We start from the raw sequence: 22,431 nt of genomic DNA, 5'->3' as shown, positions 1-22,431 counted from the left end.
TTTATTATTTATTTTTACCTACGTGACTTTACCGAAAAAAACCTAAGAGTATCAACCCACTCTCGTGTTTGTCCCCTCGCTGTAAAGTTGTCCCAAGTCATCGCAACCCGCCGCCGTGATGCGCATTAAACACGCGTGTAGATTTCTTTGCCGGATGCTGATGCTGCTGAGAGACATTCCGATGCGGTGATGATGACCCACTTCGTTGAGATGTCATCTGTGATGACCACTCCGCTTCAGATCTGCAGCGGAGATGTGGAGGAGCTGCGGGGGAGATGTTAACTCCCTCGCCTGGTGTGCAGGAGGTCGTGGTTTCGATCCTGAATCTTGATGCCTGCTGCTGTATATTTGGAGTTTGCGTGTCTCTCTCAATCAGTCTCCCCTCGTCCCCGTGGTCGCGTGGATTTTTCTCCAGGTTCTCCGGGTTTTCCCCTCCCACATTTAGAATCAACGGCACGCGTTTAAAAGTATTTTGTTGCTATAAATTTCCACGCGATAAGCCACTTCGTTGAGCTATCATTTGCGATGACCAGATCGCTTCAGAAACAACACATTCCTGCGGAGGGAGCTGGTAGGAACGTCGGGTTGCTCGGTCAATGGCCTGCAGGGTCAACGGCGGCGTGGTGTATTCCGCAAATATGCCCGACTGTGAGGGCGGGCACAAGCCGGCGTGAGTAGGTTAAACGTTGAGTTTTATAAGGGCACCATGGGGTGACCAGCCCCTTCCCACCCAGCCCCACCCCTCCACCACCCAGCCCCTCCCCACCCAGCCCCACACCTCCCACCCCCCACCCAGCCCCTCCCCACCCAGCCCCTCCCCACCCTCCCCAGCCAGCCCCTCCCCACCCAGCCCCTCCCCACCCTCCCCATCCAGCCCCTCCCCACCCTCCCCACCCCTCCCACCCCAGCCCCTCCCCACCTTCTCCACCCAGCCCCTCCCCACCCTCCCCACCCAGCCCCACCCTCCCCTCCCCACCCAGCCCCACCCCACCCCTCCCACCCAGCCCCACCCTCCCCACCCAGCCCCACCCTCCCCACCCAGCCCCACCCTCCCCACCCAGCCCCTCCCTGCACGACAGACGGATACAATAATCCCCTGTGGGCTGGTGTAACCAGGAGGTTCCTACCAGTATGATGGCACTTTGTGCCACGTGGAAGGAAGCGGTCTTGTAGAAAAAAGGAAACTTTATTTTCCACAAACTCTCTCGCTTGTTAAAGCTTCTCATACCGGTATGAAACATTCACATGGTAGCAGTAGTAATAGCGATATCTTACAATAAAACTACAATGAAAACATCTTTCACCCTCAGTCACAAAAGTCAGTGCCCCAAAGAATTTCACGGCCCGTTGCATTTTTACAAAGGCAAAACTCCACCACCCCCCCCCCCCCCCTTATACGTTTTCGATTTACCAACATTCAGTAATATTTTACACGATTTGCAGCTAATTTGGCAATGTCACTTTGAAATAACACTTGGGCCGCCCTCCCCCCCCCCCCCCTCGTATTCTCTGGCTCGGCTCCGGCGTGGCGAGCGAGCCGGCTCAGAGCGATGCTCAACTTGAGCCGGCTCCTGGATTTCCATGAGCGAGGCCTGAGCCAGGCCACGTGCGTCTTTGGAAGTGACCGAGCGTGAGCCGAGCCTTAACGTTTCAGGGCCGAGCCATGAATAAGAGAGAACACGGCCCTTGAAGTTTGAACTTGGATCAAGATGTCACCGTGTGGCACAAAGCCGTGAGTGACACCAGATAGCAGCAGAAAGGTTGGGAAGAGTCTGTGTGTGGAAGCTCCGTTGGCATATTCCATGAAAAAGTTGAATTCCCAAATTTACAGGTCTATACACCGCATCACAAGGCTTTGTTTCACTCACGGGTTGTCAATACGCCACGAAGCCAGATTTAAATACCTCTCTATTCCGGGAAGACAAACGGGTTGCGTAACAATTGGTTTGTTGAAATTGTACATTATTTCGAAAAGGGGAATAGACTCCGTTTGATGCCCACGTAGCGATTTGCAAACGTCACGTTAAATGCGCGCGAACCAATTCTGACGCGCATGTAACGCGACCACCCGACTCGAATACCACCAACGGAATCATTACACACCTTGGGGAAAGTTTCTTAAAGTCCCACTGCCTTGGTCGACACGGGAGCATGCGTGGCCAAGCCATTTAATTGATTGGCAGGTTGCATGCGGTGGGGCAAAGAATGGGGGTAACTCCCACTGGTTTCCAAAACATCTTGCCGGCGTAGAAGAGTAGGCCAAAGTACACTCTTCCAGAGGATGGCTCTGCCAGGTGGGGGGCCCTTCTGCCCAGCAGTGGTAGGAGCAAGCGTAGAAACTATTGTGTGCTCCGTGAGTTGTAACGGTGTGTACGTTGATGTTTCACCACAGGAACCAGGTACAGCATTGTCAACTGCACGGGATGAAACAGGCGACAAGCCCCAATAATCTTGCGCCGCGAAAAAAAAAACTGAATACCTGCTGGGTTCATCTTTACTTGGAATCATCGGTGACTAAATCTTCTGCAACCACAACGGCTGTTTCCTGGGTTTCCGAATCAGAATTCTGAAAAAACTAAATCTAGCTTGCACGGATATCACCACACAACGCACCTCAAGTCCATTTGTACAAAAAAATATAATATACAGCATCATCTTCATATCCTGTGTAAACAATTGTCCTGTCAATCTTTGTGCTGGTCTACAGTTGGATAAAGTCGAAGGACATATTTTACATTTTATCCGTACAACCAAGTTCTCTAATCTTTAGACAAATCGACAGTGCTTATTATAATTCGCACCAAAGTAGGGTTTTACCTTCGTTAGAGATCATCAGTTTGTAGGGGGGAGGGCGGGCAGCTGTTATGATACCAGTTCTACCAACAACCTTGCCGCCACGTTTACGACGCCAATGATGTCCGAATAAAGATGAAATCAAAACGCAGCTCTCACTCGTACGGCCGCATGGTTACAATTCAATTGTCCAATCGGCTGCTAGCGATGTCTAGGCTTCAAACCCCCCCCCACCGCCCTCCCCTCTGTATTCATGTCGTGAACTCTTAAATATCTTCTCGTGGAATGCATTACCGTATTCTCTGGATTATAAGAGCCTCCTTGAAGGCACCACCAAACAAAGTTGTACCGATGAAGATACAACTAGTCACGTAAGATGTTGGATGCAAAGCCCCCCCCAAAACCAGTTCTCTTTTTAAAATAAAGGGGGTGTAAAAAAGAAAAAACGGCCGTCGAAATCCAGAGAATACGATGTCATTCGGTTTGACCTGCGCACATTTAAATGTTTTGTTGCTTGCTGCAAGCGATCGTTTCGTCTCGTTTTAATCAACGGATGCAGATTTGTTGGGCGAACTGACGGCATCCAAAACCTTTGTGGGGAAGAGAGACGGACTCGGGGCCAGAGGTCGCAAACGGGTTTTGATTCCTTACTCGTACCCGGCCGCACCAGGGTCGTAAACGGGTACCCGTACCTGGCCGGGTACGGGTAGCCGGGTATCGGGTAGGGTACGGGTATCGGGTACCCGATTGCGACCTCTGGGATGAAGCCATGTTGCAGGCGCGGGTGGGTTGATTCTAGGAACTTGAATTGTGAGAAGAGACAAGACGTTGGGAAATGAGTGACAAACGGTGACTCACCAGTGACTCACGGGCCTACCCGTACCCGGCCGCACCAGGGTTGCAAACGGGTACCCGTACCCGGCCGGGTATGGGTAGCCGGGTATCGGGTAGGGTACGGGTATCGGGTACCCGGTTGCAACCTCTGCTCGGGGCTGGTTACGTGCCGCGGCGAGCGAAATTCCTTCCCCCCCCCCCCGCCCCCCCGTCAGCCGTTAACCGTCGGAGGCACGAATCACGGCGTATTTCGGGCGGATGCCAACAACTAAGAGACACTTTCTGTGGTTTCACCATATTAGAAAAGTACAAATAAATCCACCGCGCGTTCAGCGGCTTTCGCGATGCACAACGCCATCAACGACGAACCGTGGCCGTGACAACGCCGACAGCACATTTCACAGTTGTTTCTTTTACCCTCAAACGATTTTAAAGCCTCTTTTTCAGACAGCGAGTGCCGTTGCATTCGCTGGAATGTTTGTGGTGGTGGGTGGGGGGGTGTGCAACTGCACAGGATTTCAGCTCCGTTGCCGTGTAACCCATGGACGCGTTTTTTGCGAGTTGTGCCGCCTGCGTGTTCAATGTTCGGCACAACATCCAGATCTCTGCTCCCGGGAACGCAAGCTCCCGGGGGCGCGCGTCGGGCGAAACGTCGGACAATCGTTCTGAACGACGTGAAAGGAAAACCCGCCGTGATGACATCGCATCCTTGCCTGCTCCTGACATCATCGCCTTCCTCTCTCGCTCTCCGACAAATGGGATCATCGGTGACAAAACGATTACAAAACCTCTCTCTGTCCCGCACAGGAGTTTCACAAAAGTGACTTCGAATACGATTCATCGGCTCAGCTCCAAGGCGCCAGTCCTCTTGAATTCTCACCCCGCTTGTATCTGCCTAGCACCAGCTGGTTCTCCTGAGTTCCCGTCTGGTTAAACAAACACAAATCCCTCCGACACAACGACTACTGAGTGAGGGGTGGGGTGGTGCTGTGAGGCGGTCAGATTGAAATACATCAAGTGGGGGTTCGTTAACGTATCCGTGCGTGCCTCTCAGCGGCGCGTCGTCCCCCTCGTATACAAACGCAGTGTTGGGTTTTATCCGGTACCTTCCCCCTCTGCCCCCCCCCCTTCCCCCCAACGAGAAGCCCAAACTCGTAACCCGTGGGATCTATGGCCAAACATCCCAATGTGGCAAGGCCCTCCTGAAAAAACGAAAATCTTTTGAGGCCCAGTGGACATATCCTGTATATTATCTTGATATTTCGGTGTCGTATCAAAGTAACGGTTTCGTGTCCTTGCGGCACGACTGGGATGATACGCCTGGCATACCGTTTAAGTGATACACTGTTTATACATGTAAAAATATATATATAATACATTTAAATAAAACACAAATCCGCTCACGGAAACTACTGCGACACACAACCCGCACTGAAAATGTGGACGAAAGTAATATTCTTGCACGTTGTTCAACTCCCACAACCGCCACCCCCCCCCCCCCAAAAAAAAAAAAAAATTCTCAGAAAATAAGAATAATTACCACAGGCTCTAAGTCTTCAAACAAAAACGGTGAAAACATCTTTTTATCTTGCAAAACAAAGTGGGCAACGGAGACCATCGTCCAAACTCAAGCTTGACAACCGCTTGGCGTATTTCACGCCCAAAATGATTGAGCACGTAGTTTGTTTTGCTGCCGTGTTCGTTCGCGGGAATCCAATCCGCTCCTTTCGGTTTTCACAAAAGAGCGTTTTTCCCAGCCTCAAGCCGGAGAGAAATCGTGTCCCCGGCTCTCTCTCCAAGTGAAACGCGTCGTCGGACGCGGCGCCACCAAGTGCAACCCTTGGTCGGCTCTCTACCATTGGTCACGGGGCAAGCAGCATCTCTTCGCGGAGAGCGTGCGTCGGCTTGAGCGTGGCGACCCCCTCTCGTATAACCACGGCATGGGCCGCGCGGTTACTCCGACGGATTCTTGTCTTTGCAACCGCGCGTGGCAACGGGCACGCACGCACGTCACCCTCTCAGCCGTGCCGGACAGCCGGCGGCACGTGCGCGTCTCTCCGTCCCGTCGGGGTCGATCGCCGTCAAAATTCACCCACCCGCCCGACTTCCCCAACCCAGTGACGCTGGGGGGTTTTTATAGTTTTTGACTTCAAAGTCAGATCCATCGCCACCCCCTCCTCCTTCCCCCACAGTTACCGGTAGCGCGTGTGGGGGGGTCGCGGGGGGGGGGGGGTGGGTACGAGTAGGGCACCCCGGGATGGTTTAGCTTCGGTCAGGGCAGCGGAGGTCCGTTGACGCCCGGATGGTAAAACCCGCACATGTTCTCGTAGCGGCAGCCGCCCTTCATCATGAAGTGCCTGCACATCGGCCTCTTGGACATGTCTGCGGGGGTGGGCGGGGGAGCAAAGGAGAGAGAGGGGCGAGGCGGAAGTGCGTGCGAGATTAGGACGCGTCCGACGACTGCGCGCGTGCCGGCTGGGGGTCGTGCCGTACGCGGTTGATAGGATATTACACCATTGGAACCTCCTTTGCCAATAGCTAAATATGATCATTGGTTTTTTACCCCATTGGAACCTCATTTGCCAGTAAAAAATATAATTGGCTTTTTACCCTTCTATCTGGCAACAAAACTGACACTTTTTTTACAAGGAGTCATGTTTGCATAGACCACAATACCTGCAGTCATAATGCAAACAAAAAACAATTATCATGGTTTTTTACCCTTTTATCTGGAAACAAAACTGACACCTTTTTTTAGTTTTACAAGGAGTCATGTTTGCATCAGAGTTGTGTTTTTTGTTTGCATTCCGACCGCAGGTATTGTGGTCAATGCAAACATGACTCCTTGTAGAAAAAAGGTGTCAGTTTTGTTGCCAGATAAAAGGGTAAAAAAGCAATTATTATATTTTGCTACTGGCAAAGGAGGTTCCAATGGTGTAAAATGCTTAACCCGAGCTCTCATACTCTGATGGTGCATTGTCTTTGAGTTGTGCGCCTTTTGGCTTCATCTGGTCCAACACCATGTGAGACTAGGCTCTAAGGAAAGCTGTCTCGGGTGTGGACCAATCAATTTTAAGGGCAGTGCATACATTATCAGAGTTGTGTTTTTTTTGCATTCCGACCGCAGGTAAACATGACTCCTTGTAGAAAAAAGGTGTCAGTTCTGTTGCCAGATAAAAGGGTAAAAAACCAATTATCATTATGATAGGATATCGTTCCAAAATAGCGTTATGCGTGTCGAACTTCTTTCGTACCATACGCAGCCAACCGCGTTCATCGGAGGTGCGTTAGCCTCGACTTGGAAGATGTGATGCGTCTTTAGATGCCAATTACAAACATGTCATTGGCATTTTCGATTTAAAGCTTTCGTGACTGCAGGGATTCATCTTCTTGGTTCTTTCGGTAAAGTCACGTAGAAGGAAAATAATAAAAATAAAACATAATAAAGTAATTATTTTATTATGTTTTTATTTTATTATTTTATTATTTTCCTTCTAAGTGACTTTACCGAAAGAACCAAGAAGATATCATTGGCATCTAAATTACTCAGAGCAGTTATAATGGGCCAATTTGCACCTACAATCCACACATTACACTCCAGTATGCCGTCAACTGGATATATAGAGTAGAACCCCTTTAAATGAGCACCCCCTGCTTACGACTAATCGCTTAACGACGGGCCTCCATACAGCCTGATGTGTTCGCTTATCAAACATTCCTCTGTGAACGATGGGCTGTTATGGGTACAGTAAATATTCATCAATGCGTTGATTAGCCACGTTTCTTAAAATAAAATGCGTCGTTGTTAGTATCGTTATGTATTCATATCAATTGTTTAAACATTACAAAGTGCCTTTATTGTGGTTAACTTTCGATGCCCTCGGAACGAATTAAGCCTTGAAACGTGCATTTTCTATACTCACTCAACGACCAAATCGCTTGACGACGGGTTTCGTGGAAGCGATCTCCGTCATTAAGAAGGCTTCCACCTTCGATTTAAAGCTTTCGTGACTGCAGGGATTCATCTTCTTGGTTCTTTCGGTAAAGTCACGTAGAAGGGAAGTAATAAAATAATAAAAATAAAACATAATAAAATACAATTCTCACGACGTTTCGGCCACAACGCAAGCAGCCGTCCTCAGGTGAAGAACAGTGGCTTTATGCTCATTAGACAGCGTCTGTCGGAAATACAGCCTCTGAAGCTGAAGACGCTGTCTTTCCGACAGACGCTGTCTTTCCGACAGACCTGTTCTTCACCTGAGGACGGCTGCTTGCGTTGTTGGCCGAAACGTCGTGAGAATTATTCTATTATGTTTTATTTTTGTTGTTTTATTACTTCCCTTCTACGTGACTTTACCGAAAGAACCAAGAAGAAGGCTTCCAGCGTACGCGTATTTTTTGTCCCCCCCATCGGCCCAGCCGCGTGCCCACCCGCCGCTCACCTCCACCGTTGTTGTGCCCACGTCCACCGCGACCCGTCCTGTACCCGCCTCCTCCCGACCGCCCTCCTCCACCCCCTCCCCCCGACCCTCCCCGTCCCATCCTCCCCCCGCCGCCCCCGCCCCCGGACTGCATGAAGGGCGGACGGCCACCGCCGCCTCTCATCCCCTCATTCCCAGAATCCCAGTAGTCTTCATTGCCCCCTCCACCGTTTCCTCCTCCTCCGCCACCACCGCCGCCGCTGTTGTTGTGATGCTGCTGCTGCTGTTGCTGCTGCTGTTGTTGCTGCTGTTGTTGCTGCTGTTGTTGCTGCTGTTGTTGCTGCTGCTGCGTCTGGGTTGGTGGCGGGGGCATGTTGATGGGAGGTGGGGGGCCCATCATGTGTGTGCCTGGCGGAGGGACCCCCACTGCGGAAGAGAGGCAGAGAGAGAGGGGAGGAGGAGTGCAAAGGACAGTGGGAGTATTAAACGCGAGTCATCAATAGCCTTGAATATGTACGTACGTTGAACTTCTGTCGCACCGTACGTAGCCAATCGTTCTAATCGGAGGTGCAGTGTTGAGTCTATGGGTAGTGTGAGTCTATGGGTAGTGTTGAGTCTATGGGTAGTGTTGAGTCTATGGGTAGTGTTGAGTCTATGGGTAGTGTTGAGTCTATGGGTAGTGTTGAGTCTATGGGTAGTGTTGAGTCTATGGGTAGTGTTGAGTCTATGGGTAGTGTTGAGTCTATGGGTAGTGTTGAGTCTATGGGTAGTGTTGAGTCTATGGGTAGTGTTAGTCTATGGGTAGTGTTGAGTCTATGGGTAGTGTTGAGTCTATGGGTAGTGTTGAGTCTATGGGTAGTGTTGAGTCTATGGGTAGTGTTGAGTCTATGGGTAGTGTTGAGTCTATGGGTAGTGTTGAGTCTATGGGCAGTGTTGAGTCTATGGGTAGTGTTGAGTCTATGGGTAGTGTTGAGTCTATGGGCAGTGTTGAGTCTATGGGTAGTGTTGAGTCTATGGGCAGTGTTGAGTCTATGGGTAGTGTTGAGTCTATGGGTATGTGTGAGTCTATGGGTAGTGTTGAGTCTATGGGTAGTGTTGAGTCTATGGGTAGTGTTGAGTCTATGGGCAGTGTTGAGTCTATGGGTAGCTGTTGAGTCTATGGGTAGTGTTGAGTCTATGGGCAGTGTTGAGTCTATGGGTAGTGTTGAGTCTATGGGCAGTGTTGAGTCTATGGGTAGTGTTGAGTCTATGGGTAGTGTTGAGTCTATGGGCAGTGTTGAGTCTATGGGTAGTGTTGAGTCTATAGGCAGTGTTGAGTCTATGGGTAGTGTTGAGTCTTTGGGTAGTGTTGAGTCTATGGGTAGTGTTGAGTCTATGGGTAGTGTTGAGTCTATAGGCAGTGTTGAGTCTATGGGCAGTGTTGAGTCTATGGGCAGTGTTGAGTCTATGGGTAGTGTTGAGTATATGGGTAGTGTTGAGTCTATGGGTAGTGTTGAGTCTATGGGTAGTGTTGAGTCTATGGGCAGTGTTGAGTCTATGGGCAGTGTTGAGTCTATGGGCAGTGTTGAGTCTATGGGCAGTGTTGAGTCTATGGGCAGTGTTGAGTCTATGGTGCAGTGTTGAGTCTATGGGCAGTGTTGAGTCTATGGGCAGTGCTGAGTCTATGGGTAGTGTTGAGTCTATGGGCAGTGTTGAGTCTGTGGGTAGTGTTGAGTCTATGGGTAGTGTTGAGTCTATGGGTAGTGTTGAGTCTATGGGCAGTGTTGAGTCTATGGGCAGTGTTGAGTCTATGGGCAGTGTTGAGTCTGTGGGCAGTGTTGAGTCTGTGGGTAGTGTTGAGTCTATGGGTTGTGTTGAGTCTATGGGTTGTGTTGAGTCTATGGGTTGTGTTGAGTCTATGGGTAGTGTTGAGTCTATGGGTAGTGTTGAGTCTATGGGCAGTGTTGAGTCTATGGGCAGTGTTGAGTCTATGGGCAGTGTTGAGTCTATGGGTAGTGTTGAGTCTATGGGCAGTGTTGAATCTATGGGTAGTGTTGAGTCTATGGGCAGTGTTGAGTCTATGGGTAGTGCTGAGTCTATGGGCAGTGCTGAGTCTATGGGCAGTGCTGAGTCTATGGGCAGTGTTGAGTCTATGGGTAGTGCTGAGTCTATGGGCAGTGTTGAGTCTATGAGTAGTGTTGAGTCTATGGGCAGTGTTGAGTCTATGGGCAGTGTTGAGTCTATGGGCAGTGTTGAGTCTATGGGGAGTGTTGAGTCTATGGGCGGTGTTGAGTCTATGAGTAGTGTTGAGTCTATGGGCAGTGTTGAGTCTATGGGCAGTGTTGAGTCTATGGACAGTGTTGAGTCTTTGGGCAGTGTTGAGTATGGGTAGTGTTGAGTCTATGGACAGTGTTGAGTCTATGGACAGTGTTGAGTCTTTGGGCAGTGTTGAGTCTATGGGCAGTGTTGAGTGTATGGGCAGTGTTGAGTCTATGGGTAGTGTTGAGTCTATGAGCAGTGTTGAGTCTATGGGTAGTGTTGAGTCTATGGGTAGTGTTGAGTCTATGGGCAGTGTTGAGTCTATGGGCAGTGTTGAGTCTATGGGCAGTGTTGAGTCTATGGGTTGTGTTGAGTCTATGGGTAGTATTGAGTCTATGGGTAGTGTTGAGTCTATGGGCAGTGTTGAGTCTATGGGCAGTGTTGAGTCTATGGGCAGGATGTATGTTGAATTTCTTTCATACCGTACGTAGACAATTGTGTTCATTGGGAGGTGCGAGTCAAGGCGCTCTATAAATATTATACGAGATAAGATAACAAGATGATGGTGATGATTGCGATGGTGGCGATGATGGCGATGATGATGTTCTCGGACTCACCTGGGAATGGCGGTCGCACTCCGGGCTGGAATCCCATCCCATTGGCCATCCCCATGGGGAACTGCATCCCGTTGTGGTGCATCATGGGAGGGCCGCCCTGCATCGGCACCGGGCCTGCACACGCACAGCATCGTGGGTAAGAGACGTGAGAATCTGCAGGATCTCAAGCAGTGGTGTGCTTCTGGAGAAAACATATCAACGTGCGTTGAAGAGTATTTTGCTGCTATAAATGCCCACGTGATAAGCCACTTCGTCGAACCTTCATTTGCATGTACGTATATCGAAATTCTCTCGCGCCGTACGTGGCCAACCGTGCTAATCGGAGGTGCGGCGGGGGAAGGACAACGCAAATTAAATGACAAAAAGCAGTTCTAAAGAATTTTTCGATTGAAAGCTTTCGTGACTGCAGGGATTCATCTTCTTGGTTCTTTCGGTAAAGTCACGTGACCAAGAAGAGTTCTAAAGAAATTAAGTTTATTTGCGATATCCATGTCGCTTCTGAAAAAGAACTACGTAGCTCAGTGGGGCCCTTACGTGGCAAAATACAAAATACTTTCAAGTCATTTAGCGGGAGAGACGGTATCGTCGCCAACGCGGGGGGGACGACGACGCTCACCGGGGGGTGGCGGCAGCTGGTTCTGCAGCGGTGCCAGCATTTGCTTGATTTTCTCCGTGAACTCCGGCTGCTTCAGGAGCTCCTCGGACAGCTGCTGGTGCTGCTGGTTCCCCTGCGGGGACACGGAACGGCGTTCCACGGCGTTACTCGGCGCGAGCGTCAACTCCAGGTGGCGTCGTGGTGGCTAGGAGATGTTGACTACCTCGCCTGGTGTACACAGGAGGTCGTGGGTTTCATCCCGACCCTGACGATGCCAGCTGCTGTGTATTTGGAGTTTGCGTGTCTCTCTCTCTCATCATCATCACGGTGGCGAGGAGATGTTGACTACCTCGCCTGGTGTACAGGAGGTCGTGGGTTTGATCCCGACCCTGACGATGCCTGCTGCTGTGTATTTGGAGTTTGCGTGTCTCTCTCTCTCATCATCATCACGGTGGCTAGGATATGTTAACTACCTCGCCTCGTGTACAGGAGGTCGTGGGTTTGATCCCGACCCTGACGCCTGCTGCTGTATATTTGGAGTTTGCGTGTCTCTCTCTCTCATCATCATCACGGTGGCTAGGAGATGTTAACTACCTCGCCTGGTGTGCAGGAGGTCGTGGGTTCGATCCCGACCCTGACGCCTGCTGCTGTATATTTGGAGTTTGCGTGTCTCTCTCTCTCATCATCATCACGGTGGCTAGGAGATGTTGACTACCTCGCCTGGTGTACAGGAGGTCGTGGGTTCGATCCCGACCCTGACGCCTGCTGCTGTATATTTGGAGTTTGCGTGTCTCTCTCTCTCATCATCATCACGGTGGCTAGGAGATGTTGACTACCTCGCCTGGTGTACAGGAGGTCGTGGGTTCGATCCCGACCCTGACGCCTGCTGCTGTATATTTGGAGTTTGCGTGTCTCTCTCTCTCATCATCATCACGGTGGCTAGGAGATGTTGACTACCTCGCCTGGTGTACAGGAGGTCGTGGGTTCGATCCCGACCCTGACGCCTGCTGCTGTATATTTGGAGTTTGCGTGTCTCTCTCTCTCATCATCATCACGGTGGCTAGGAGATGTTAACTACCTCGCCTGGTGTGCAGGAGGTCGTGGGTTCGATCCCGACCCTGACGCCTGCTGCTGTATATTTGGAGTTTGCGTGTCTCTCTATCTCATCATCATCACGGTGGCTAGGAGATGTTAACTACCTCGCCTGGTGTACAGGAGGTCGTGGGTTCGATCCCGACCCTGACGCCTGCTGCTGTGTATTTGGAGTTTGCGTGTCTCTCTCTCTCATCATTAGTGTTTATAATGCAACTAGTATCTTTATATATTAATATCCATTGTTTATTGGGTGAAAAAGGGGGTGACTTTCGATGCCATCGGAATAACTTAGGCCTTCAAAGTGCATTTCCTAGTCTCTCTTAACGACCAACTCGCTTAACGACCAACTCGCTTAACGGCCAAATCGCTTAACGGCCAAATCGCTTAACGACCGGTTTCGTGGAACCAATAACCGTTGTTAAGACAACTTCCTCACCGGTTTCCTCGTTTCATCTCCGCGTCCACCCGTGGTGTGCTCGCGCGCGCCCCCAACCCCCGCCCCGCCCCACCCCCTGCCCCGCTCACCATGAGAGACGATAGCAGCTCCTGCACGCCCTTGAGCGCCACGTCTGCCGCCATCCCCGGCGGCGGCACCCCCATGGGCGGCGGCATCGCCATCCCGGGCGGCATCATCGGGGGGGGCGGCACCATGGGGGGTGGCGGCAGTGGCGCCATGGGGGGCGGCAACATGGCCGGCCCCGCCGGGACCCCGGCCTTCGCCGCCATGCCGCTGACCAGGTTGGCGAGGACGGGCGGCAGTTTGGGGGGCGCCCCCCCTACGCCGAGACCGCCGGGAGACCCCCCCCCTCCGAGGGCGACGATGCCGCCGTCCAGGCCCATGAGGTTGGCGAGGATGGGGGGCAGGCCGGAGACGGAGCCGTCGAGCGCAAGCTGCTGCTGCTGCGGAGGGGCGGGAGTGGCGCCGGCGGGAAGCTGCGCGTCGGGCGTTGCCGAGGTCTCCAGAGCGGACGCCTTCAGAGGAAGGGGGGAGGGATGGAAAGAGCGTCATCGATGGCAGCGTTCTTCACACATTTTCAGATGGGAGGGGGCCACTTTCGCTGATGAGACATCATCAGTGTGAAGGCCGCCCACGTCATTCTAAGCCATTGGGGGCTTGACAGCAGCACGATGGATGATGATGGGGGGTGAGGTATTTGGTCGGGGGTGCTGCACGTCAGGGACCGCACTAAAGGCCGCCACAGGGGGGGGGGGGGCCGAGAGAGCGGGGGGGAGGGGGAGTGAATTGTCAAGAATCGGTGTGCAGTATAGGGGGGGTCACAAGTCAATTTGTTTGTTGTTTTGGTGTCGTCTGTATCCAGAATCAGAATCCTAATATAGACTCGAGGGAGAATCCGATGAAGCCACGATGCTATTTTTCACCGAAGTCCAGCAAGGGGCACGGTGGTCACACTGTTACATTGGCACCGTCTCCTCCGTCTCGTTTGGTATCGTGTCTCCCCTAGAGGGCCGTCGTCATCGTCGAGCAGTCTCTGTCGGGCACCGGGCGACGCCGCTCGCCACTGCACTCACGTCCTCCAGAGGGATGAGCTTGGGCTGTCGGCCTTCGTACGGCTCGGGGTCCGGCTCGTGAGGGTTGTCCGGCACGCTGTCCACACACACGAACACGCGCACACACGAACACGCGCACACACGCACACGCGCACACACACGAACACACACACACGAACACACACACACGAACACACACACACGAACACACACGCACACACACGCACACACACACACGAACACGCGCACAGTGATTACTACACGGGTCCCTTGAGTCAAAGTTCCAGGGTGGTCGTGGTAGTGATGGCGAGGGTGGTGGTGGTGGTGGCGAGGGTGGTGGTGGTGGCGAGGGTGGTGGTGGTGGCGAGGGTGGTGGTGGTGGCGAGGGTGGTGGTGGTGGCGAGGGTGGTGGTGGTGGTGGCGAGGGTGGTGGTGGTGGTGGTGGCGAGGGTGGTGGTGGTGGCGAGGGTGGTGGTGGCGAGGGCGGTGGTGGCGAGGGCGGTGGTGGCGAGGGCGGTGGTGGCGAGGGCGGTGGTGGCGAGGGCGGTGGTGGCGAGGGCGGTGGTGGCGAGGGCGGTGGTGGCGGCGAGGGCGGTGGTGGCGAGGGTGGTGGTGGCGAGGGTGGTGGTGGTGGCGAGGGTGGCGAGGGTGGCGGTGGTGGGCGAGGGTGGTGGTGGCGAGGGTGGTAGTGGTGGCGAGGGTGGTAGTGGTGGCGAGGGTGGTGGTGGCGAGGGTGGTGGTGGTGGCGAGGGCGGTGGGTGGCGAGGGCGGTGGTGGCGAGGGCGGTGGTGCGAGGGCGGTGGTGACGAGGGCGGTGGTGGCGAGGGCGGTGGTGGCGAGGGTGGTGGTGAGTGCGAGGGTGGTGGTGGTGGCGAGGGTGGTGGTGGTGGTGAGTGCGAGGGTGGTGGTGGTGAGTGCGAGGGTGGTGGTGGTGAGTGCGAGAGTGGTGGTGGCGAGGATGGTGGTGGCGAGGGTGGTGAGGGCGAGGGTGGTGGTGGCGAGGTTGGTGGTGGTGGCGAGGGTGGTGGTGGTGGCGAGGGTGGTGGTGGTGAGTGTGAGGGTGGTGGTGGCGAGGGTGGTGGTGGTGGCGAGGGTGGTGGTGGTGAGTGCGAGGGTGGTGGTGGCGAGGGTGGTGGTGGTGGCGAGGGTGGTGGTGGTGGTGAGTGCGAGGGTGGTGGTGGCGAGGGTGGTGAGTGCGAGGGTGGTGGTGGTGGCGAGGGTGGTGGTGGTGGTGAGTGCGATGGTGGTGGTGGCGAGGGTGGTGGTGGTGAGTGCGATGGTGGTGGTGGCGAGGGTGGTGGTGGCGAGGGTGGTGGTGGGTGGTGGTGGCGAGGGTGGTGGTGGTGGTGGCGAGGGTGGTGGTGGTGGCGAGGGTGGTGGTGGTGGCGAGGGTGGCGAGGGTGGTGGTGGTGGTGAGTGCGAGGGTGGTGGTGGTGGCGAGGGTGGTGGTGGTGGTGAGTGCGAGGTAAACTCACCTGTCTTTGGTGAGGAAGAGCTCTTGCAGGACGCTCATCTCGCGCTCCTGCTGAACGCGCTTCTCCAAGCTGCCCGTGCCAAACTCCGCCAAGACCACGTCCAGCAGACGCGGACGCACCCACTGTGACCACAGCGTCCACGCTCGTCAATAACCACCAACAACAACAACAACCACCACGCTCAACCACTGACCAGTCTATGGGCAGTGCTGAGTCTATGGGTAGTGTTGAGTCTATGGGTAGTGTTGAGTCTATGGGCAGTGTTGAGTCTATGGGCAGTGTTGAGTCTATGGGCAGTGTTGAGTCTATGGGCAGTGTTGAGTCTATGGGTAGTGTTGAGTCTATGGAGTCTATGGGCAGTGTTGAGTCTATGGGCAGTGTTGAGTCTATGGGCAGTGTTGAGTCTATGGGCAGTGTTGAGTCTATGGGCAGTGTTGAGTCTATGGGCAGTGTTGAGTCTATGGGCAGTGTTTGAGTCTATGGGCAGTGTTGAGTCTATGGGCAGTGTTGGAGTCTATGGGCAGTGTTGAGTCTATGGGCAGTGTTGAGTCTATGGGCAGTGTTGAGTCTATGGGCAGTGTTGAGTCTATGGGCAGTGTTGAGTCTATGGGCAGTGTTGAGTCTATGGGCAGTGTTGAGTCTATGGGCAGTGTTGAGTCTATGGGCAGTGTTGAGTCTATGGGCAGTGTTGAGTCTATGGGCAGTGTTGAGTCTATGGGCAGTGTTGAGTCTATGGGCAGTGTTGAGTCTATGGGCAGTGTTGAGTCTATGGGCAGTGTTGAGTCTATGGGCAGTGTTGAGTCCTATGGGCAGTGTTGAGTCTATGGGCAGTGTTGAGTCTATGGGCAGTGTTGAGTCTATGGGCAGTGTTGAGTCTATGGGCAGTGTTGAGTCTATGGGCAGTGTTGAGTCTCTGGGCAGTGTTGAGTCTATGGGCAGTGTTGAGTCTATGGGCAGTGTTGAGTCTATGGGCAGTGTTGAGTCTATGGGCAGTGTTGAGTCTATGGGCAGTGTTGAGTCTATGGGCAGGTTGAGTCTATGGGCAGTGTTGAGTCTATGGGCAGGTGAGTCTATGGGGCAGTGTTGAGTCTATAGGGCAGTGTTGAGTCTATGGGCAGTGTGAGTTATGGGCAGGTTGAGTCTATGGGCAGTGTTGCGTCTATGGGCAGTGTGAGTCTATGGGCAGTGTTGAGTCTATGGGCAGTGTGGAGTCTATGGGCCAGTTGGGAGTCTATGCGGCAGTGTTGAGTCTATGGGCAGTGTGGAGTCTATGGGCAGTGTTGAGTCTATGGGTAGTGTTGAGTCTCTGGGCAGTGTTGAGTCTATGGCAGTGGAGTCTATGGGCAGTATGGTCTATGGTAGTGTTGAGTCTATGGGCAGTGTGAGTCTATGGCAGTGTGGAGTCTATGGGCAGTGTTGAGTCTATGGGTAGTGTGAGTCTCTGGGCAGTGTTGAGTCTATGGGCACAGGTGTGAGGTCTATGGGCAGTGTTGAGTCTATGGGCAGTGTTGAGTCTATGGGCAGTGTGGAGTCTATGGGCAGTGTTGAGTCTATGGGCAGTGTGTATGTTGAACTTCTTTTGCACCGTACGTAGCCAACCGTGCTAATCGGAGCTGCGTGTCATTGCGCGTGCGTGTGACTCCCACGTGCCCCTCCCCATTGCTCACCGGAGTCTTCTCCTCCATGGAGTCGTGGCTGAGTTTTCGCGACGTCTCAAATGCTCTCCTGTCCATCATCATCTCCCGCTTGGCCGCCTCCCCAAAGTCCTTCACCTTGTTCACGTTCACTGCGAGTCACAGCGGGGCCGACACGCAACGCGCGGGGTTATCATCGTCGTCGTCATCATCGTCGTCATCATCATCGTCCATCGTCATCGTCGTCATCATCGTCATCATCGGTCATCACCGTCGTCATCACCGTCGTCATCACCGTCGTCATCACCGTCGTCATCATCCGTCGTCATAATCGTCAACACCGTCATCACCGTCATCGCCGTCATAATCGTCATCACGTCATCGCCATCGTCGTCGTCACCATCATCAGTCAACAACATCCACGTCATCGGTGCAACGTTGTCGTAATCGTCATCTTCATCGCTGCCATCGTGGTTGGTGGAAGAACCATCGTCTCTATCGCCAGACGTCTTCGTAACTAACAGTTGTCCTCGCCATCGCTGTCATCGTCAACGTTGGGGGAGGGGGAATCTGCGTGCGTGCGTGCACGTGTGTGCGTGCGTGCGTGCGCACAACAACGAGCGGAGCGCCGGGTGGCTAAAGCACAGCAAGTTGGTACAGTAGGGGGCACAGGTGGTGCATCAGCCAGTCATCTCGGTCATCTCGGTCAGTCGACCCGTGGCTCCTGCTGGGTCTGCCCCGTGACCTGCCAGCGGGCGTTCGACACTTCACGTGGTAGCCTCAAAGTGCACATGGCCTGGCACAAGCGTCGTGGTGACGTCACCGCCACTTAGTGGCGAATGGCGGTTGTTGTTGTGCGTGTGCGTGCGTGCGTGTTGTACCTCTCTCCATCTCGTCCAGCTCAAAGTAGTAGACTTCCCGGAGCCTCGTGTCTTCGGGCCACCACACCGTCTTGCGCTTCTTGCCCTTTTTCGTCCGGTCGACGAGCGGCACCGCAGCCGCCGCCGCCGCCACCACCACCGGATCGGCCGCCGGAGCCTCCGGCGCCGGCTCCGTGCCTTCGGGCTGCGGCTCTGCGGCGGTGGAGAGGAGGAGGAGGGAAGAGGGAAAAATGGGGGAAAACAATTATCACGTGGCCGAATCAGATTTTTTGAAAACGCGCAAACAATGCGCTCGCCACAAATGGACCGCACGATGACCACGCTGATCTCGTTCAGGAGCATAAAGCATCGTCACGCAAACGCCGGTCATCGTAGCGGCGGCAGCGTGCGGCGTTTGGATAACCGTCGAACAAAGACGGCGGTCACCGCGTCGCGCGCTTTCAGATGCGCTTCTGCGGCCGTCTGGAACGCTCTTCCTTCCGATATTACGAATCCACTGGGTGCTAAGATGCACTTTTAAATCATCGTCGTCTAGCACGACAAACTCGTTTCTTAAGAACTGCTTTCTGTGTTTAGTTTGTTGTCCTTCCCCACGCACCTACGATTAGCGCGGTTGGCTAAATACGATTCGAAGGCATTTCAACATACACACGCTACATTCTCCAACATTTTATTGCCGGTGTTAGTATTTGCCGTTATCACGTTTTCTCAGCAACGACCGAGGAACGTCTCGAATATAGAGAGGCTAACCGCTGCATTCTCTAATGGGGAATGCCTTTCATTAAGAGATTATTATTACTATTATTATAGTTTACCCAGAAATACCTCGCCGAGTCTCAAGGCTCTTGTTCGGGAGGGTCCTGCCAGGTTTCCACAGTCGGAGGCGATGCGATCCCAAAGGGGTAATATAGAGGTAAATCTCCTTGGTTCTTTCGGTAAAGTCACGAAGAAGGGAAGTAATAAAATAATAAAAATAAAACTTAATAAAATAATTCTCACGACGTTTCGGCCACAACGCAAGCAGCCGTTCTCAGGTGAAGAACAGGTCTGTCGGGGAGACAGCGTCAGACCTGTTCTTCACCTGAGGACGGCTGCTTGCGTTGTGGCCGAAACGTCGTGAGAATTATTTTATTATGTTTTATTTTTATTATTTTATTACTTCCCTTCTACGTGACTTTACCGAAAGAACCAAGAAGATGAATCCCTGCAGTCACGAAAGCTTTAAATCGAAATAGAGGTAAATCTTTTTGTTGTCCGCACTGCCAAAGTGTTTAGCCAATACCGACGGTTGCATTGCGTCCAGGAGGAACCCCACGCAAGAATTAGATGATTGTGGTGGGGGGGGGGAAGAGGAAACTCGGGGAAGGCGTTGCACCAACCGGGTAATGTACCCATGATCCTTCTCGCTGTGAGGCACGGAGCGGCCGTCACGACAATTATCGCCACCACCCCCCGCCACCTCCCTTGCCCCCCCCCACTTGCCTCCCTTGCCTCCCCGCATCCCCCGGCCGCGACAAGACGGACGCGTTTAACGCCATCGACCCAATCGCTCGCCCTTACCAAAGTCCATCGGCTCCCCGTCCGTCTCTGCTTGCGTGGGCACCGCAGCAGCAGCAGCAGCAGCCGGAGCCGCCGCCGCCGCCACCGCCGGCGCGGTGACGACGCCGTTAGCCTCGGCGGCTGCGGCACCGCCGGTGGCTCCCGATTCGCCCTCCGACCCCGCAGCGGCGGTGGTGCCGGACGCCCCCGAAGTTGGCGAGGCCGGGTTGGAGGGCACGTCGGACTTTCCGCAGGCGTCCAGCGGGTTGGACTTGGCGCTGGTGGGCGAGGAGCTCTTCCGCTTCTTCTTGATCTTCACGCCGAGCACCGGAGCCGAGTTCAGGGCCTCCATGAAGCCCAGGCTCTCGATGGCTGCCGATTCACAAATGTCACCAGTCACGCCTGTTGTTGTTGTTATTGTTATTGTTCGGCTAGTATGCATGCGTGTGTGTATGTACGTACGTATGCGTGCTGAACTTCTTTCGCTCTACTAATAGGGTTTTTCCCCTTTTTTCTGGCAATAAAACTGACACCTTTTGCAAGGAATTATGCTTACATTAACCACAATACCTGCAGTCAAATGCAAACAAAAAACAATACTCTGATAATTTATGCGTTGTCTTTGAAACTGATTGGTCCACACCAGAGACAGCTTTCTTTAGAGCCTAGTCTCATATGGTGTTCGACAAGATGACGCCAAAAGTTTACCCAGGAGAGCCTCAAAGAGTCTCAAGACTCTTAGGAGGGTCCTGCCAAGTGTTAACAGTCCCCCAGTTGATCTCCTGTCGCGTGTCCCGTGTGTGCATGACAGCGGTGTGGAGACTCACGTTGTGCGGGGATGATCTTCACTTTGATCTCCTTGTTGCTGTTGGGGTTCATGTTCAGGGGTTTGTATTTCTTCTCTGGGGGTCCCGAGCCAATGCTCACGGGGCTACACGCACACACACACACGCGTGTACAGGCGTGATTTATACAGCCGCCCAAACATTCAACGTCACTCACTCACTCAACTCTTAAACCCCTTCACTCAGCCACCCACCCCTTCACTCGCCCTCCCATTCCTCCACTCACCCGCCCACCCACCCCTTCACTCGCCCATCCACTCTTTCACCCAAACACCCACCCCCCACCCACCCACCCCTTCACTCACCCTCCCATTCCTCCACTCACTCACCCACCCACCCCTTCACTCGCCCACCCACCCCTTCACTCGCCCATCCATTCCTTCACCCGCCCACCCAGCCCTTCACTCGCCCATCCACTCCTTCACCCAAACACCCACCCCCCACCCACCCACCCCTTCACTCACCCTCCCATTCCTCCACTCACTCACCCACCCACCCCTTCACTCACTCACCCACCCCTTCACTCACCCACCACCCCTTCACTCACCCACCCACCCCTTCACTCGCCCATCCATTCCTTCACGCGCCCACCCACCCCTTCACTCGCCCATCCACTCCTTCACCCAAACACCCACCCCACCCACCCACCCACCCCTTCACTCGCCCACCCACCCCTTCACTCGCCCTCCCACCCACCCCTTCACTCGCCCTCCCATTCCTTCACTCGCCCTCCCATTCCTTCACTCCCCCACCCACCCCTTCACTCGCCCATCCACTCCTTCACCAAACACCCACCCCACCCACGCTCCCTCCCTCCGTCCCTCCGGCTTCACCTCTGCCGCTTGATCGTGATGCTCGGCAGGACCTTGGCGGGGGTCGGCTGCTTCTCCGCGACGGGCACCGCCGCCGTCTTCTTGATCTGGGACGGGAGTGGAGCCTCCTCCTCGAGGCCTGGAGCACGACAACACGCGGAGGCGGCGTCCGCCACGTTAGCACCGCCGGGCTGGAGCGAGCGCTCGCGCGTGTACGCACTCGTGTTGCGGGCTGAGGGTGCGCGTGTCTCAAGGTGTGCGAGTGCATCTGTGTACGTGTGTGTACGTGTGTGCGTACGTGCGTGCGTACATGCGTGTGTGTGTACGCGTGTGTGTGTGTACGCGTGTGTGTGTATGCATGTGTGTGTATGTGCGTGTGTACGCGTGTGTACGTGCGTGTGTGTGTACGTGCGTGCGTGTGTGTGTGCACGCGTGTGTGTGTACCGTGCGCGTGTGTATCGGTGTGCCTTACCGGTGGAACGGAATCGAGCGTGTGTACGTGTGTGTGTGTGTGTACGTACGTGCGTGTGTACGCGTACTGCGCGCGTGCCTTACCGGTGGAACGGAAGCGAGCGTGTGTACGTGTGTGTACGTGCGTGTGTGCGTGTGTGTACGTGCGTGTGTGTGTACCGCGCGCGTGCCTTACCGGTGGAACGGAAGCGAGCGTGTGACGGTGCGACCGTGCGCGCTGATTTCGGCTTCTCCCGCCGTTCCAGCTGCACGATGCCGCGCGGCTCCGCAGTCTTCTTCTCCACCACGGGACTGCCGCTGCTGCCGCCGCCGCTACTGCTGCTGCCGCCGCTGCTGCTACTGCTGCTGGCGTTGCTGGTGGTGCTGCCGGCACTGCTGCTGGCGCCGCTGCCGGCATTGCCGACGACGTTGCCGGGGGCGACGCCGGCGGCACCGGCGACGACGCCGGTTGGCACCGTTGCGGCAACGCCGTCTTCTTTCCTCCTCTTCTTCTCCGGCCTTTCTGCTACGGGCACAGATCGCCAAAACACACCGCCGTCATCACGGTCCACGGGTGCGGAGAGCACGCAGCAGTCGCAGGTGTCCCACTGCACATTTAGCCATCTTTTTCCCCACTTTCCTCTCTGTCTTGTAGCAGAGGTCGCAAACGGGTTTTGATTCCTTACCCGTACC

General features: G+C 54.3%; 1 protein-coding gene across 3 annotated transcripts in view; it reads right to left on the bottom strand.

Annotated features, from left to right (window-relative positions):
• Positions 1-1,167: 1,167 nt before the first annotated feature.
• The window catches only part of PPP1R10 (protein phosphatase 1 regulatory subunit 10), a 46,925-nt gene continuing 25,661 nt past the window's right edge, over positions 1,168-22,431 (bottom strand). The window contains exons 8-20 of one of the 3 annotated variants that reach the window (XM_061578736.1): positions 21,935-22,264; positions 21,310-21,427; positions 20,459-20,562; positions 19,653-20,003; positions 18,093-18,284; positions 17,245-17,363; positions 15,578-15,699; positions 14,124-14,199; positions 13,119-13,565; positions 11,520-11,631; positions 10,904-11,017; positions 8,070-8,474; positions 1,168-6,009 (exon numbers count right to left, since the gene is read on the bottom strand). In XM_061578736.1, coding sequence (XP_061434720.1) covers positions 5,900-6,009; positions 8,070-8,474; positions 10,904-11,017; positions 11,520-11,631; positions 13,119-13,565; positions 14,124-14,199; positions 15,578-15,699; positions 17,245-17,363; positions 18,093-18,284; positions 19,653-20,003; positions 20,459-20,562; positions 21,310-21,427; positions 21,935-22,264 — 2,600 coding nt within the window. In that variant the 3' untranslated portion in view covers positions 1,168-5,899. The remainder of the gene's footprint in view (positions 6,010-8,069; positions 8,475-10,903; positions 11,018-11,519; positions 11,632-13,118; positions 13,566-14,123; positions 14,200-15,577; positions 15,700-17,244; positions 17,364-18,092; positions 18,285-19,652; positions 20,004-20,458; positions 20,563-21,309; positions 21,428-21,934; positions 22,265-22,431) is intronic. The other 2 variants (XM_061578738.1, XM_061578737.1) reach the window with 2 other exon arrangements.

The sequence above is a fragment of the Lethenteron reissneri genome, chromosome 67 (assembly GCF_015708825.2).
Source record: "Lethenteron reissneri isolate LAM-NWPU_2019-01 chromosome 67, ASM1570882v1, whole genome shotgun sequence".
NCBI classification, from domain to species: Eukaryota; Metazoa; Chordata; class Hyperoartia; order Petromyzontiformes; family Petromyzontidae; genus Lethenteron; species Lethenteron reissneri.
Note: the sequence above shows the minus strand (reverse complement) of the source record. Positions and strands in the feature narration are given on the sequence as shown.